This window comes from Sinohyriopsis cumingii, chromosome 2 (assembly GCF_028554795.1).
Source record: "Sinohyriopsis cumingii isolate HCF-2022 chromosome 2, ASM2855479v2, whole genome shotgun sequence".
Taxonomy (NCBI): Eukaryota; Metazoa; Mollusca; class Bivalvia; order Unionida; family Unionidae; genus Sinohyriopsis; species Sinohyriopsis cumingii.
This window is the reverse complement of record NC_142962.1, coordinates 67,102,002-67,119,341: the sequence shown is the minus strand read 5'-3', so window position 1 is coordinate 67,119,341 and position 17,340 is coordinate 67,102,002. Positions and strand designations below refer to the sequence as shown.

Below are 17,340 nucleotides of genomic sequence, written 5' to 3'. Positions count from 1 at the left end.
AGCCTAGTCTATCCAAACTTCTATATACAAAATCAATTAATCAAATACGTAACAGTAGTAAAATTCCTAGGAATGTTCTTTGACAACCACCTCACATGGAAACAGCACATTGAACAACTCACCCAGAATTGTAACAAAGATCTCAATTTACTCAGGAACATCACAGGGACTGACTGGGGATCCAACCAGGAAACCCTCCTCACGATATATAAAAGCCTAATTAGATCAAAACTGGATTACGGTTGCCAAGCATATAAATCGGCTAAGCAGTCTGTACTACAAAAAACTTGACACTATCCAGAGAAAAGCCTTGCTATTATGCACAGGAATACTCCCCTCAACATCATTAGAAGAACTACAAATACTAACAGGAGAACTACCCTTAAAATTACGTAGGCAAGAACTGCTCCTCCGATACTCCATTCGATTAGATACCCACCCAGACAACCATCCCACCAAAATAGCTATAAATAAGTGTAAAGTTGTCTTCAAACCCAAAATCATACCTATCACACCAAGTGGCAAAGTAATCCTTGAACTAAGAGAAAAGATACCTCTACTAAAAAAAACAGGTAACAAACAATACAGACCAGGAGAAATCACCATGGTTACAAAAACCACCAAGGATTAACATTGAAGCCACCAAATTAGGCAATAAAGAAGGACAAGAAAACTTACTAAAACCTGTACTGGTAAACGAAATCAACCAAAAATACCCGGACTATGTTAAAATATATACCGATGGATCAAAAACAAACAACCCACCAAGAACAGCAGCAGCAATAGTCATCCCTGAATTCAATATACAAACGGGATCCAGATTACCTGACTATTGCTCCATTTACACCACTGAATTCTGGGCTATACTTGAATCACTACAATGGATCAAAGACAACCAAATACCTAAAGCAGACATTATAAGCGATTCCCTAAGCGTTATCAAATCGATCCAAAATCGCAATACACACTCTAGGGAACAATTCCTCGACAGAGCATGCCAATTAATCGACGATATCACCACAGCACATCAATTAGTCGAGCTCATGTGGATACCGTCGCACATTGGAATCTCTGGCAACGAAACAGCAGACAAAGTTGCAAAAACCAAACTAGGAGATCAAAACTCTATCAAGTTTAACTATAGCTCTACAGAAGCAATAAGCTTCGCACAAACATATATAGGCCAAACATGGCAAGATTTTTGGAACTCCTCCACAAAAGGTAAAAAGCACCATGAAACCCCAAAAAACGTAGATAGGAACATACAGCTACCTAAGGGTACCTATTTAGAACAGAAAACCATAAACAGGATAATAACTGGAAAAACTAAACTAGCAAGCAGTTTTGGAAGGTTTATAGGACCCAAACCAGCAACCATTAACTGCTTTAACTGCCACACCACCGAAGATCTACACCACGTATTCAATATATGCCCAAAATATCAACCCGCTCGGAAAATATTTATCAAAAACCAAAAAGAGATTGGATCACCACACACATACCCAGAGTTACTTATGGACTCTAATAAAAATAAACAATCAGCATATAAAAATATAAATCAATTCATAGACTCAGCAGGACTTAGGAACAAAATATAATTACTATCCCCACAAAACCAAAAGATCCAGTAACTAGCTAAATAAATTTAGAAGCCACCACGTAAAAAACCATAACATATCATTCATTTTTATAAATAATAAATAATTCACTTACGAAGCACATATAAAAAACTAAGGAAACCGCAAAATCGGATATCCTAGATGTCCTTAACGAACCGAGTAATCAGCTAGGATTCCTGTCCTAGATGTCTTTAACGAACCGTGTAATCGGCTAGGACTCCGGTCTCTTGCTAAATAAAGTATAAATAACATTCAATCTCTAAAAACATCAATTAATAAATAACTTAAAGAGGTAATATCTAAAAACTTATAAATAACATAACGTAGGAAACACACCCTAAACACCTCGACTAGTAATCCCACAATAACCTTAAAAATCTCTCTTCATACATGATATCTACTAAGAACCTCTATAAACAGCATAGAACATCCCCCCTCCTTTTAGAACATTTTGAAGAAGAAAAAAAAAAATCTCGGAAAAAAAAAAAAAACACCAGGCAAATGCAACAAGAAACCAGCGATGTAAAGCAAGCAGGACCGTTCCCGAGCTCTCCTTCCCACTAATGACAGCCAACCATTCAACTGTAGGGACCTTTATGGACCCACAGATTGAGGCCAAACTATCAGGGTTCCTTGAAGCCTGGGGGAGGTGGCACCATCCCCTTCCCCAGGAACAACTAGCAGGCTGCGGTGCAGTCAGAAAAAAGTGGCACATGCACAATTGTGCGAACGCTACTATAATTAAACTCAACAACAACAAGGTGAATCTCCAGTTGAGGTCGTCGACGTCGATGGGTTCGTAGTTGAAGATGGGTTCGTCGTCGAGGTCGACATTGTGGCGGTCGACGAGAACTATTTCATAGTATATATCATGCACGTACAGGATATCACGGTCGCGTGTAGTCAAGAATAACTTTCGCAAATCACATCGTTGCATTGCCCAGCGGCCGCAAAATAATTCTTGCTTGACTTGATCGACCGCGCACTGCAACGGGATAATTTTATCCAGCTGGGATCGCCCCACCAAGTATATTTGATGATATTTTTTATATATTGTATTAATTTCCATTTTTGCACAATTTTGTTACGCGGTCAAACAACAACGGAACGCTGGAATGTCTGGTGCTAGTTTTTTAAGTTTGGATATGATCACGTAGAGGTTCCGAGATAATATTTTATCAACGCTACAAGTACTTATCCACGTGGGTGTGTGTGGTTCGCGCATGAAGGGATAAGTCTCCGGGTGCCGGTTATAATACTCACAAAGACGTTTTCGATCGTTCGCGTTAATGCTAGTGTCTGTCGCTAAAATGTCCTCGGGGATTTCCGGGATTTCCTTGTCGTAGAGTTTCCAAGATTCCATCGCGGATAAGATAAAGTTGGTGATGTCGCGGCGCCGCCGCAGCGCTGCTGTGATACGCGTAACATCGTCGTAATCGGAAATAAATTCCCGGATATTTGGCGACGAAAACATGTTTGTGAAAAATTCCTTGATTGCTGAACGCGCACGTGCTAACGCGCGTAAAATTATACAAACTGGACGATCGTCTTTAATTGCATCGATGACTAATCGTTGCCGGATTTTAATCCATGCGGCGATGAGTTGTCATCGGTCACTTGGGTTAATGTTCATTATATATAGGTTTTTTGTTTTCTTTAATTTGAAATTTTTGATTTTTCAATTTCACTTAAACGCGCTACATAATCGGCCGCAGATTGAACACTTCTATCAGCGACGTTACTATATTTTTTGTTATAATACCTGATTAACTCTCTGGCTCTGTGACCTCCACAAGTTACACATAATTGTACTGCTCCTCGTACGCCGGCGCCGCATCTGATACACGGGGTTGGACCAGTGCTTCCGGCGCGGACTCGTGTCATGTGGCGGCCGCAAAATTCACCCCGACACGGTTTTCCGCATGGGACTGTGTGAGAAATTTTAAGCCATCGACAACTGTTTGCCATTAGATATTTTTTTAAAATTTAAATACTTGGGTTAATTAATACATGGAAAAATTATTGTTGATTAAGCCATCAAAGTCACGATTTGATCTTGACAGACTAACCCGTGACTTGCGGAGACGAACCCTAACTGGGTTGTTTGATATTATCAAAAATGCCAAAAAAGAATTCCGCGACGACGGCGCATCTCACATGTGGTCGACATTTAAAATTATACGCGGCACCAACAAAGTCACAGACGCTACAATGAATGATGCACAAGCGAAAACAGTTATTGATTATGTTGATAGTCATCAGAAATATTTTTTCAAAATAAAATTTATTGTGCAGGTAGATTCTGATACGTGGATTATCCGTGACAAAAATGACCCTATTCTTGCTAACGGAAAAACCATTCTGTTAAGTAAAGATTCCAAACCAGGAATGCTGACTGGGATTGATAAACCATACTACGCTCGAGCATATCCTGTGACCGCGGTTATTTATGGAATTTATCCGATAAAAAAACCAAAAGTCGGTAAACTTGCCCCGATGAGATTGTCAAAGCTAAATTGTGTAGCCGAGCGAGTAATGGAACATTTGAAAAATGTGATACGGGGAAACGGTCTGACTGCGTTAAGACAGTCCAAAATAGCAGCGTGGGCTGAGCAGGTCAAACACACAGGAGCATCAATAAACGATGTCGCCGAGTTAGAAAAAGCATTAAGATTTCCCATAACTGTAACAACATTAACAGAGGAAGTATTATACAAATCGAAATATAATCGATATGGAGCCCCAATAAATATCATTGATCATAATGCTCACGCTTGGACTAACGCAGTTACGATATTTCCGCGGGATCATGTTGTGAAATATTATCAGGGAGATATATTTGATGCTATTTATCAAATAAGTAAAAACGATCCTGTGTCAATGTGGCTGTTTAAAAGTTATGAAGATGGCAAGTATGATCAATTTGTAAGACCCAACGGTGAATTATACCGGATGGAATTTCTGCACCAACAAATGAAAAAACTCGCAGAGAAATATATGAAAAACACCGAGCAGTTATTAACTGATTGTTTTACAGTTCTGAGTGTTGCCGCTCACACCGCCAGAGAAAGAAATTCGTGGAGGCCAACCCGAAGTGAGTTTCTTGAAGACATACAATTGAGTTGTGTTGAGTATGGACACGGCGGTTTGTGAGATACCTGGTATGACCACAGCGAGATGATTTCCGTGGATATGATTGCGTGTTATCCAGGAAGCTTTCTCGGGATGGGCGAGTGTAACGAATATTTTAAAAGATTTGGACATCCCACAAACTTGATGACACGAGTTGCTATAAATGGCCCTTTACCCGATTTTTCCCTGACAGGATTTCCTCGTGTGACGTCGTTTGAATTTGCTAAAGAGCTTCATCCGTGCTGTTATGTCTGGTTTGGCAGACACTTTAGTGAAAAGCGCTGGGCACCAATAGTGTTGTTGCGATATATGCTTGACAGCCGGATACTGGTATCGTTGACTGTCAATGGAGCAATCATATCATATCAACCGCAGACCTCAGTTTGGTTACCAGCACCGGAGCGTATCAGTCTCGATGAAGTCATTGAAGAATATGCACGAGAGAGTCCAAATACTCCCATGGATGTCATTATCGGAGAGGCTCCTAAAATTCTTAAGATTAAACTCAGCAATAGTGAAAAAACAGCAAAAGATCTCAGAAGAAGAATAATCGGTAAATTTACTCAAGGTGGTGCATATGATCATAAACTACATCATTCACGATTGATTATCGACGACACTGAATTAAATTTTATAATTGCTGATGCCACCGCGAGAAATATATTTTGTAATTGCGAGGATGTGTTTTTGTCCGACGGGGGAAAAATTGGGCACAATTGTAAGTTATATTAGCGGAGAGTCACCTCAATGCACACATTTAAGGTCTTCGATGCTGGCCTATGTTTCTATAAATTTACTATCAATGATAAATCGATTTCCCAACACCGCAGTTAGAGTTGCAACGGATTCATTTTACCTAAGTAAAAGATTTTAGAATCACTGGCTCGTTTCACAAGCAACGACGAATCATGGAGTTCGTGGAGAATAAAAAAGGAAATGTTACATGGATACTGTGAATCCGCTGATGTTGCTATCAGAGAAAATTATTGCAAATCATAATTATCAGAAATGTCGAATGCACCATCTGTGTATGATCCAATCACCAGACACAAAACTTTATTTGAACGGACCGGGTGGTTCTGGTAAGACAACTCGAGCGATTGAATTATTTCGAAATTCAGATATGATTGTGCTAACACCTACACACAGACTAGCCAGGGAGATGAAACAACGAGGAGTCAATTCTTGTACTTGGCACAGCTTTTTCAAATACAGCGGCGGTGTATGGACTCCAGATCAAATGGGAACAAAATATATTCCTGTGAAAATAATTTGGGATGAGATATGTACAGTATCGTCGTATATATTAAAATTGTTCCTGGATTGGCTGCTAACAAAAAATACAGCTGTGATAATGTGCGGCGATCACGGTCAGCCACCACCTTTTTTTGGTCCATCTCCACGTGATTGGTTAAAAGATTTTGTTGATTATTATGAAGAAGTGTCTGATGATCATAGAGCACTTGATGCAACGTTGAAGGAATTTAAAACATTAATCAGATTACAACCAAATAAAATTCAATGTGAAATCATGCGCGAGATGATTCCTGAAACAATGAGTGACTTTTGGAGCATGTGGAAACCAGACGATTTAATAGTGGCAAGTAGATAGTCAGAGACACACTTCAACAGCAGTTATTTCAATTACAACAAGAAAAGTTTCCAATGCTGCCAGTGCCGTTATGTTATAGACCAGTTGATACGCGGTTACAGAATATAGATGTTGATATACCAGGACAGACCGAGAAACAGAATTTAGTATTGAATGATATTGTGTTAGTTGAAATTAATGCTGTCAAAGACGCACTGTGCATGAATAAATCCCCGTGGACGCTGGGATACGCAATGACAATTCATTCATCTCAAGGATTGACTATCAGTGATACAACTGTCTGGATCATTGATGATTGAATCGAGTGGTCAAACTTGGTTTACTTATCTGTGTCCAGGGTCAGAAGAATATCTCAACTGCGAAGAATTGTCTTGGAAGGGTCAATAGCTGATAGCGATGAGAACAACAGCGACATAATAAGAAAAAAATTAGCCGGTTACAAACAGAGAGACAAAAAAAACAATTGTGATTTTGACCTTGATGTTGAATTTATTAATGCGTTGAAACAACAGCAAAATAATCACTGTGCGAGCTGTAATTGTATAATGTTATGGCAGTATTTGGATAAAAATTCAAGACAATTTACCATAGATAGAAAAGATAATAGTCACGGTCATACACGCGATAATGTGATGTTGACCTGTCTTGAATGTAATCAATATCAGGGTGCTAGTTAAGTGATTTGGGTGGTAATTGTGTGTCTGCGGGAATTACTTGTAATTGTTCACATGTGAATCCACGTTGAGGAGCTGTCGAATCCAGCCTGTAGATTGCTGGTCTGCCAGTGGATCTAGTTATGTTAGATATTTTGTGGGTGGTAATACTCCAGATAGGATCAGTCGCTCTTCGTTTACCTTTTTCAAGTTCACCTGGTTCATATAAATATCTCACAGTGACATCACCCAGCGCTGGCTGTGCTGAAAAACCACGTCGTTGCACAGGTATATGTTTTTTAGTGACCGTGCTGGCAGGTTTCATGTTGGTTGTTCGAGTAATTTCATTATTTAGCACAGCTATCGTGCTTGGTAATCTTGCAACCCATTCGCGCGATCTCTTGTCCTGAATGAATTCCTTCGTGTACTGATATTTAAATAACCGCTCAGCAAGTGTTTGATTAAATCACTCAACAATTGCCTGATCACGGTGAATTGCAGTATGTCCCCGCCTAATGGCGACATTATGTTGCTTCATCAACGACGATACCGCGCCTTGAAATTTTTTACCAGGATCAACTTGTAGCAGCTGTGGCCATCGCAGAGGACTCCGCTGATAAATTCGCCTAAATGCGTTGGCTACTTCAGTCGATGTCTTTGATGTTAGCGGTTCTGCTTCCTTGTATCTACTTGCAACGTCAACTACGGTCAACGCGTACTTGTATGTTCAACGACAGACGGTATCATGTGGTAGAAATAATATATCAGCTTGGTGAACCTCATTTGGCACACTAACATCGAAATGTGCAAAGTGAATTTTTTTAGGCCGCGGTAGATAAATTTGCCATATTGCTTGTTGGGATAACAAATCCGCTGCAGTATCACGTGTAACTGATGCCGCGCTGGCAAGCTTACCGATTGCTGCGTTACCTTTCCAATATCCGCCAGGGGAATAATAAATCGACTCCATTATAATTAATTACCAGCACCTAATACAAGCCTAGATTTCATTGCAGATTTTATTAACCAGGATGCTAACTTTTCTTTGAAAGATTTATCAGTGATGGCATTTAACGCGTGAATTAATTTTACATCCGCGAGATGGCGCAGTTGCAGATCTTTGCTTTTATACGCTACATTATGGACATGGCATGCTTCATCGATAGCATTTACTGGATACTCACCTGGATTGGGCTAATTTAGCGCATCAAGTCTGATATCAAGTCGGGTTCCAGGACCACAGAAATTATATCCTGGAAGATGTTTTTCTCCTGGGTATTTAGCCCACGGAGTTCCTGGTAATTTACCTAGCTTGGCTGCGATATCACCGCCTTTGTTTTTTTTACTTGACGCTGACTTTGGCGCTGACTTTGACTTTGGTTTTGGTGCTGACTTTGGTTTTGGCGCTCCTCCTGATGAAATAAATTTGAACTTTTTTGTGCCGCATCATTCACACTTGCCTGTAAGCACTTGTTTGTTATTTTTTGTTGTAGTGGTTGTTATATTTGCAGTTGGAGTGCGTGTTTTACATTTCACACAATATAAATCCATATTTGTTTATGATATATCTAATGGAGATCACTGACTTTTCTGCTACAAAACGACGAGAGCCAATTAAACATAACTCGGTGCTACCAAATTCAATTCGAATGATAATTATAGGCCCATCTGGATTGGGTAAGACGCAGTTGCTACTTAACCTAATAATGAAGTGGACAAAGTGAGATAAGTTGTATTTGGTAGCCCCATCTGTGGACGATCAGCAATGCTATAGCGTGTTAAAAGATTTTAATGAGCATGCAGCGTCGATAAGCGGAAATGTTATTGAATTTATTACTGACATCGATGAGGCACCATCTGTGGAAGATCTTGATGGGAGTATTAATAATTTAGTTGTATACGATGATGTGATGTTGGACAAACAATCAAATTCTGCCAGGATATTCTCGCGCAGCAGACATAAAAATGTGGATGGGATTTATGTAACTCAGCGATATACACAAATCCTGAAAGTGATCAGGGACAACTGTAACATTCTTGCGCTGTTCAACGGCATTGACACACACACGTTATGAAATATACATCAGACTTGGTGCAGCGGCGATATGGATATAAATAAGTTTAAGCAATTCTTCGGTCGTGCTCAGGCATCCCCACATGGGTTTGTAATGATAAATTTACATGATCCTCGAAAACAGTATCGAGTTGGATTAGATACTATTTTTAGCTAGAGAGCAGCAGAGGGGGCGACGACAACAGCGCGCAGCAACAATGGCGACATTTACAATGGCGTAGGGTTAGTCCTCGTATTTGTCGTTTGGAAGTTGTAGGGGGCGCCCCTTCTGACGACGACAAAAGCACGCAGCAACAATTAAATTTACAAACGTCAACGCGGTTTTTTATAGGGTTTATTTCAGCGTTTGGAGGCTTCTAAAAGTTGTGGGATTCGACCCCTCTGCTGCTACTTCCATTGTTATTAAGGTACTAGTTGTTAATATTATTAGTGATCAGTTGTAATAATGACTGAAAAGATGGTTTTGACTAGAACTTGGAGAAATATGAAAAATCTATACATGTACATTGATTATCTAACAATTAATGAAATAAAATGAAACAGTTATCTCATCTTGAAACAGATTCATCTACTCAGAGACAAAGGTCAACAGCTTAATTCAAAAAAGACATACAGGAATTAACTCTATAAACAAAGTCTGTAACCCAGTTGCGCCAACTTGAATAGACGACAGCTTGTTCATTGGGATGTAATCTTTGTAACATCAGGGGAAAAAACAATAAACATCACAAGCCTTTAACACTATCAATCAAATCCCACAAATGATTCTCACTTGCTAGTTTAATACACAAAGACCTTATTCACCGCCAGGCAATATGAATTAACTCTAAAGACAAGACAATATATCCAACCACTACTTTAATTTCGACACTATAAGGGCAATTCATGACATGTACATCAGCCTGGTTTAAAGATTGTGAGATCTCGCACTATATTGTTGTGGTTGGAAATGACAGGTGGTTGCTATTAGCAGAGGTTGCTCATAACTGGTTTTACTGTATTAGGATATATTTTCACATGTGAAATATATGAATAAATAGTGTGGATATTATTTCACAAATAATTTTCTTTATTTCACTCAGAAGTATATAAAGCATATTTGTACAGTCAGCATTCAAGATGTGAAAGTTTACGGACTAAATATATTTAAATTTGTTGTTGCTCATTGATACATTGCCATTCTTTCTTTCAAAGTCACTGGGAAAGAAAATATAAATTGGTACACGTCAGATCATGCTTCCATGACATGTAGATAATACTCAAGTATTAATGTTATGATTTTGTTTTGCTCTGATTCCATTAGTTAAAATAACAATGAAATATAAAATTGCTAAACAAGTTTTTCATCCATTTAAATTTTGCTGTAGAGTACATGCTTGTTGGAAACTACAGAATGGAAACATTACTGTGGTTTTATTATTTTTGTGTGTATAAGTTTTCATGGTATTTTAATATAAGAAAACATTTTTGGAGCAAGTTTGTGTGTTTGCTTCTGTCAAAGATTATATACTTTTAGGTATTTAATTCTGTGGAGTAATCTCTACAAATACACAAAATAAAGAATACAAAAAAAACCCCTGAAACTATGTAGTTTGCTTGAATGGCTAAAACAATACTGCTGCCGGTATGAGCAAAAGTAAACACCTGCCAAGATCAGTCCCATACACGATTGTTTTGATCAGAGTGCTAACATCAAATACAGCTTACAGCACAAGACATGTGGCTATTGAAGCACATGCATATTGTCTTGAACTTAAACTAATGTCAATAAAATTGCATCATCGATATATTCTGACAGTCAAGGCATTAACAGAATGGCTGTGGATAATGTCATCATTCCATATGTGAACCAATCACATAACCAATGACCCCATGCTCAATGCAATCAGCATGCTGTGGCAATCTTTGATGTGTAGAGAGGCTTCAGACTAGAGATGCTACTTAACCAAAAGACAGTGAAATCACTTTGTGCCTACCCTGTGCACTGACAAACTATAACCATGAGACTTGGCAGTAAAACAAACACTACAGAGGACTGAAATAACACTTCCGTGGCTGATATTCAGAATGGGTCATGGAGACTAATAGTCGAAAAGGAAGGAAGGAAAGGAAAATATTACTGGTAAATATCAGTGCACTTTATCAGTGGCTCTTCAAACATTAACACTCCAGGCACATCATTGTCAAAGGGATAATTGTGGATCCTCAGAAATATTGCAGAAACTGAACATAATTACCCATAGCTTTGAGAAAGTTGGTCTTTTGTAATCATGCAATTTGGAATTATTTACATGACAAACACTTGTGTCTACCAGGAGACTTGATTGACACATTGTTTATTCAGTAGTTTGATAAAAAATCAGTGAAGTGCAAGCTTTAGTACTGTTCTGTAATTAGTGTATACAGGTAGTGTTTAATTAGCATCTGTGCTTCAAGGAGTAGCTCAGGGCCCTGGAGTGGCTGAGTGGTCTAAAGCGCTATGTTACGGATCACTGCCATCTCACCGTGGGTTCGAGTCTCAGATTCTGCCAATGTGGAAATGTGAGAAAGCCTGCCAGTAGCTTCTCATTGGTTGGTGGTTCTTTGCGGGGGTTTTCCTGGGTTCTTCCTCCACATTAATACTGGCCGCTATGTATAGCTTATCGTGTGCTGAAAAATGCTGTTAAACCCTATAACAACAACAATAACAACAAGCAGTAGTTCTGGTATTTTACAGTTGTGTTGTTTCTTTGGATTAAAAAATGATTGGGTAAAATTAGATGTGCTTTCATGAGGATTACAATTTTAACAGGAAAGTTTACTACCTGTAATTATAAATTTAAATGTTTGTATTTATCTGTGCTTTATGTAAATTACACTTAGGATCACAACTTGGTTAAAATTTAAATCACAAAGAATTGCAGAAAATAAAGTGAATTTATTTCATACTTGCATTGTCAAGAGCAGTTTCACCTGAATGAAAGAATCATGTAAATCTAATTTTCGTTGATCATTCTTTTATTTTCATTAATGCTCGTACTTAAATACTGTATGCTGTTTCACTTCTCTATCTGTACAGTATCTCACAACATATTTAGATAGTAAATGGAACCAACAGTTACTGAATGCTGTATATGTACATGTGGATTGGAATACACAAAACACTTTATAATTCTTTTTTCTTCAATAACGGTTATAATAAAACAAACATAGGTAAAAGGTAACATTTTTTTATAGTAATCAGTAGTTGAATTGACAGATAGCTGTTAGTGGTACTTTCTGCATCACATGTGGCTCATTTTTCATTGGGTCTTTCGATTCATGGTTCCGATCAAGCACAAAATCCAGAATTGGCACCCAACAAGAAAACTTAAACCACAGTATTTGCATAGTTTTGAGAAAACCTTGCTCATCTTTTACTTGGTGTATGGTGATTTTGTAAGTTCAGATAGTGTATACCAAAAGACTTCAAGTCTAATACTCTAAGAACAGAGTAACCTATTGATATTTGTTTGTCTTCTTTCATGTTTTCTTCTGAGGGAGATAATAGTCTGTACTTAATACTTTTATATTAGCATCATCTACAGTTACATGTAACCCATGTGTGTGTTTGTCATGAGTGATCGATCACAGCGCATGAATCATATGAAGGGGTGCTAACTTTGATTCCCTGCCAGCTAACAAAGGCTTCTGGCACTTATCTTAGGATGGACAACACTTTATTCCTTCTACTTTTGCCTGAAGTGATAGTCATAATTGGAGAGAATTGTAACATCTGTACATTTTGAGTCTTTGTGTCTGGTAAGATATCATTTATATGTTAGTGAGCTTACATATTGAGATACAGGTGTGTGGGTTGTGTATCATATTTGTCTCATTTGTAGCATATTGTATATTTAGTATTTGTTCTGGGTTGTTTTTAAGGTTTATACCATATCTTTCCTGTCCAGCAAGTGTTTTAGTCATTTCTATCTATACAATGTCTGACTCCATGTACTGACTTTGTTATTTTGTGTCTTTTTTCAGTGAAAGCAAGACCATCACAGTAGAAAAATCAAAGACTTAAGCTACCATGGATTAAGTTTTTAAATTGCTTACGAAAAACATAGATCTGGTTACTATGTAACTAACACTGTTACAGTTAAGAACAAAAGGATTCAGTGATAATCCCATATGTCAGTGACCAGCCATAACCTTGTAAAAAATTAGGACTTGCAAGTCATCCACTGACAACAGATACACCATCATTAGTATTACTTATGAACAGAAGGAAGATTCATGATTCTCAGGCATCATTACCAAACTAAAACACAGCAATACAATTCATCATGGGCATTCCTTAGTGTTTTGTTACTAATATTTTTGTGCTTTACTGTTGAGCTCTGTATTAGAACAGAAAAATCTTAATGTGATTTTGTGAGTTTCTTATTAAGTCACCATAAGGCATCGAGTTTATGGCATGGCCCAATGTTTATTGTGCATTGTGTGTCATGTATTGTGCATTGCATATTCATCAGTAATTGCTTGTGAAGGTCTGTTTTCTTTATTTATTATTAGGATTTTATGAAACTTTCTATGTAGTTTTATATTAACAAAATCTCAGATGAGTTCAATAACGTGAAATCTGTGCATATTAATGAGGTGATTAGGACACTGATTCCCGAACTTTGCTGATGCATTAAAGTTTCATTTATCTAAGATTTTGATGAAACATGCTGTGTAGTGTGATATCAACAAGATCTAGATGGGTTTTGATAAGGAGCAACATCTGCACATATTAATGATGTGATCTGGCTCTGATTTCACCAACATCAGGCTTAATATAAAGTTTAGAGTTAAAATATTCCATTGGTCTGTTTAAATCAGACTTTTCAGCCAATCATATTTACTTGAATTTTGATGGAGTTCAAATCCAAACTTTGCCAGTAAAGTATTTGAGTTGGAGAAATTCAGATCTGGGCTGATATAATGGATGCAATAAAGACTCTATTCATGATCAGATTCTGATAAAATCTTTCCTCATTTAGCTTTATATTAGCAGAATCTTGGACGAGTTTTATCATAGTATTATTAGGGCATATAAACAAGATGATCTAGGTTGTGATTTGCTGATTTATTGGTTTTATTTTATGAATAGGTTTGTGATGAAACTTGTGAGGTAGTTTTAGATCAGCTAGATCAAGTCAATATTAGATAATTGGTGACACTGGCCTTTATTAATAAGGTGATGGGCACTGATTATCTAGCCTAGTGGATGTCTCTATCATCATATTTTGATAAATTTGCTTTATTGTTTTATTCTGTATAAATAAGTTTTCTAATGGGCTTTAAAAAAACTCAAGTGAAATCTTGCATATTAATGAGGTGATCTGGCAATCGTCTGATCGGTTGATTATACAGACCTACTAGAAGCTTTATGAACTGATTTTGATGAAATTTATTATGTAGCTTTGCATGAAATATATCTCAGGAAAGTTCAGTAACCAAATTTTCCCCCATCTAAAGATATGCATTTTGAAATTTGTCTTAATGATGGTCTGCTGAGCTGTGTAATATGTGTTAATAAAGTAGAAACAAAAATTCTCAAAAATGTCCTTGATAAGTTGCCATCAGGTTTTACAGCAAAACATCTTTTGATTGGAGTTTTTTTAAACATGGTCTAACAGGTAAGCAATTTCAGGCCCACTTGGACTCTTCCTTTAATGTCACTCAGATACTTGTTAACAGTTTTCCTGGGTAATACATTAACAAATCTTACTGAATGTCAAGTTGTGGAACTTGAAATGGGTAATTTTACCGGGTAACCAAAAACAATGCAAACAGAATGTAGTATTAATACAGATGGAATGCATAATAAATTTTTAAGGAATGCAGAATGAATGTGAATGAATGAAGAATAAATTTGAATTTACTGCAGAATTAATGCAAATAGAATGCAGAATGAACTTGAAAGGATTGCAGAATTAATGTAACTTAATAATATATGATTAATGTATTATGAAAAAAAAAAGAGAAGAATACAAAATGCAAGCTGTACAATGAAGAATATTAGTTGAAAATGGAATGAAAAGTGAATGTATTTCATTGAAGGGTTTAAAATAATTATTTTCTTCCTGGTCAAAATGGTCAGTCTTTTTGTGTGGTAATCCAGGACCATATTTTTTACAATGACAGTAAAGTTGTTACCCTATACATGCTCTGACATTGTTCTTATTAAAACTGTCATACAGCCATTGATGTGAATGAAACAAAACAAAGATTTGCTGACAGATGCTCAATTTTTGTGATATTGCAGTTCTGTTTGTATTTTAATTTATTGTAAAACTCAGTGCTGTCATTTGCATGCTTTACATTTGATATTTTATTAGAGCATATTTTAATAAGACAAGATATGAAAGCAACTAATTCCATTTAACACTCTCAAAAATGGAAAACTCATCTGCAGTAAGCACATTTCCATTTCATTCCAATCAAGTGAAAATCTAAGAAAATGATGAATTGAAGCAATAAATGCAAAATCTAAATGGATTTTTGAAACCGTAACAAATTTGATGAGATGAAATGTAAATGGGAATGAAATGTAAACAGCACACAAAAAGAAATGAGTTGAAAAGTGAATGAAATGTGGATTTGGTAAAACTACTCCTTTTAGGGTCTGTATCAGCATTATAAGCCTTTGTTCATGTTAGTGCTATGCATTGTTGACAAGTATGGAATATTGCGAAGCAGTTAGGAATTCAATCTTTCCAGAAGCCTCGTTTATCCTGCTTTTTTGTTAGACCACTTATACTTTCCTACTTTTTATGAAATGGTTCTACTATAACTACTTTCTTCAATTACTTCAATTTTATATTGAAACACTGTATGAATGTCACAATGAATTAAGGTATTATCATACCAAAGTGCAACTGGGTGATTAAGAAGAGAGAGGCAATCTGGACTAAAAAGAGACAGTATATAATATCCTTTTTTGTTCAAGTTTCCAAAGTTAAGTCCAGTAAAGGTTTTATGTTTCAATTATTAACATCAATTTAATACTATTTTTCATTATAAAATACACCTTTATTGCTCTGTTTTTTTTTCTCTCCAAACACTTTAAAGAATGTAAATAAAAATTGAAGGGATGATAGATGAAATGTGAATGGAATACAAACAGAACACAAATAAAAATGAGCTGGTTTCAACCCTACTTTATTCCAAACATTTCACCAACGGTCGCTGGAAAGACTGACGATGATATGGGCTGATATATTTTGCATCCCTGCATACTATGAATTTGGGAGTTCTGACTCAACTCGTGACCAAATGGGTGCAGGTTTGAATCCTACAATCAGGCCCAGCCTGGGTCAGCTACTATAGTGTGTCCTTCAGCAAGGCACTTCACTTTATTTGCCTCAGCACTTAATAACCAACTGGTGTTGCTGTGCCTTAAAGCACCAAACCAAATACTGTAATGTGATTTGATTAATTTTTGTGGACATAATTTTGTTGTTGTTGATAATACATAAATTTTCCTTGTTTTTTAAATTCCCAGATATTCTTCTTAGAGAATCAATGTCTAAGGCAAGACAAATGTTGGCTACTTAAAATTTTAGTTTGAAGCAATCACAAAACATGTAATGGATTTGCCAGGAGTAAAGGTAAATTCACACTACTCTGTACATTCTTGATTAATAATGTTTAGGTTTGATTGTCAAATCAATCTGATACATATACCTTTAAAACCTTATATATTCAAACATTTGTCACAGCAAGTCCTGAGATGTGCTCTTTACTTAAGTTTATTTAAAAATGATTTTATGATTTGACATGCATATCAAATACATAATGGATGGACATTTTTTAATGCTTTTAATAATAAGTAATTAGTGATTATCAAAATTTATGAATCTTCATCGATATAATTAGTCTGTATTAAATTACCTTAAGTCCTTGAATTATTAGTCTGTATTAAATTACCTTAAGTCCTTGAATTATTACATTTCGAGCTTACTATGACAATAAATTTTATTTAATTTTGAAAGCCTACATTGTCATTGAAATTTCCTGATGAATAAAAGTGTTATCATATACTGTTTCTTATTGATGTAATGCTATGTCTGGCAAACACCTGTGGATATTCCATGTTGGCATCAAAGTCTACCCAGAGTTCGTTTATATAGATATAGGAGGGAAAAAGCAATTCTGTCGAGTATTATAATTATTATGGGGCTCTTGTGACAGCTCCATAAGAGTTTGAAAATTGCAGTCCAGCACCCCTTCCTTAAAAAT

At 36.6% G+C, this 17,340-nt stretch overlaps 1 protein-coding gene across 2 annotated transcripts in view; it reads left to right on the top strand.

The window, feature by feature from the left end:
* The window catches only part of LOC149805082 (zinc finger CCCH domain-containing protein 14-like), a 107,581-nt gene extending 90,440 nt beyond the window's left edge, over positions 1–17,141 (top strand). For both annotated transcript variants that reach the window (XM_089947176.1, XM_089947175.1), the window contains exon 16: positions 13,096–17,141. In XM_089947176.1, coding sequence (XP_089803302.1) covers positions 13,096–13,135 — 40 coding nt within the window. In that variant the 3' untranslated portion in view covers positions 13,136–17,141. The remainder of the gene's footprint in view (positions 1–13,095) is intronic.
* The last annotated feature ends 199 nt before the right edge of the window (positions 17,142–17,340 follow it).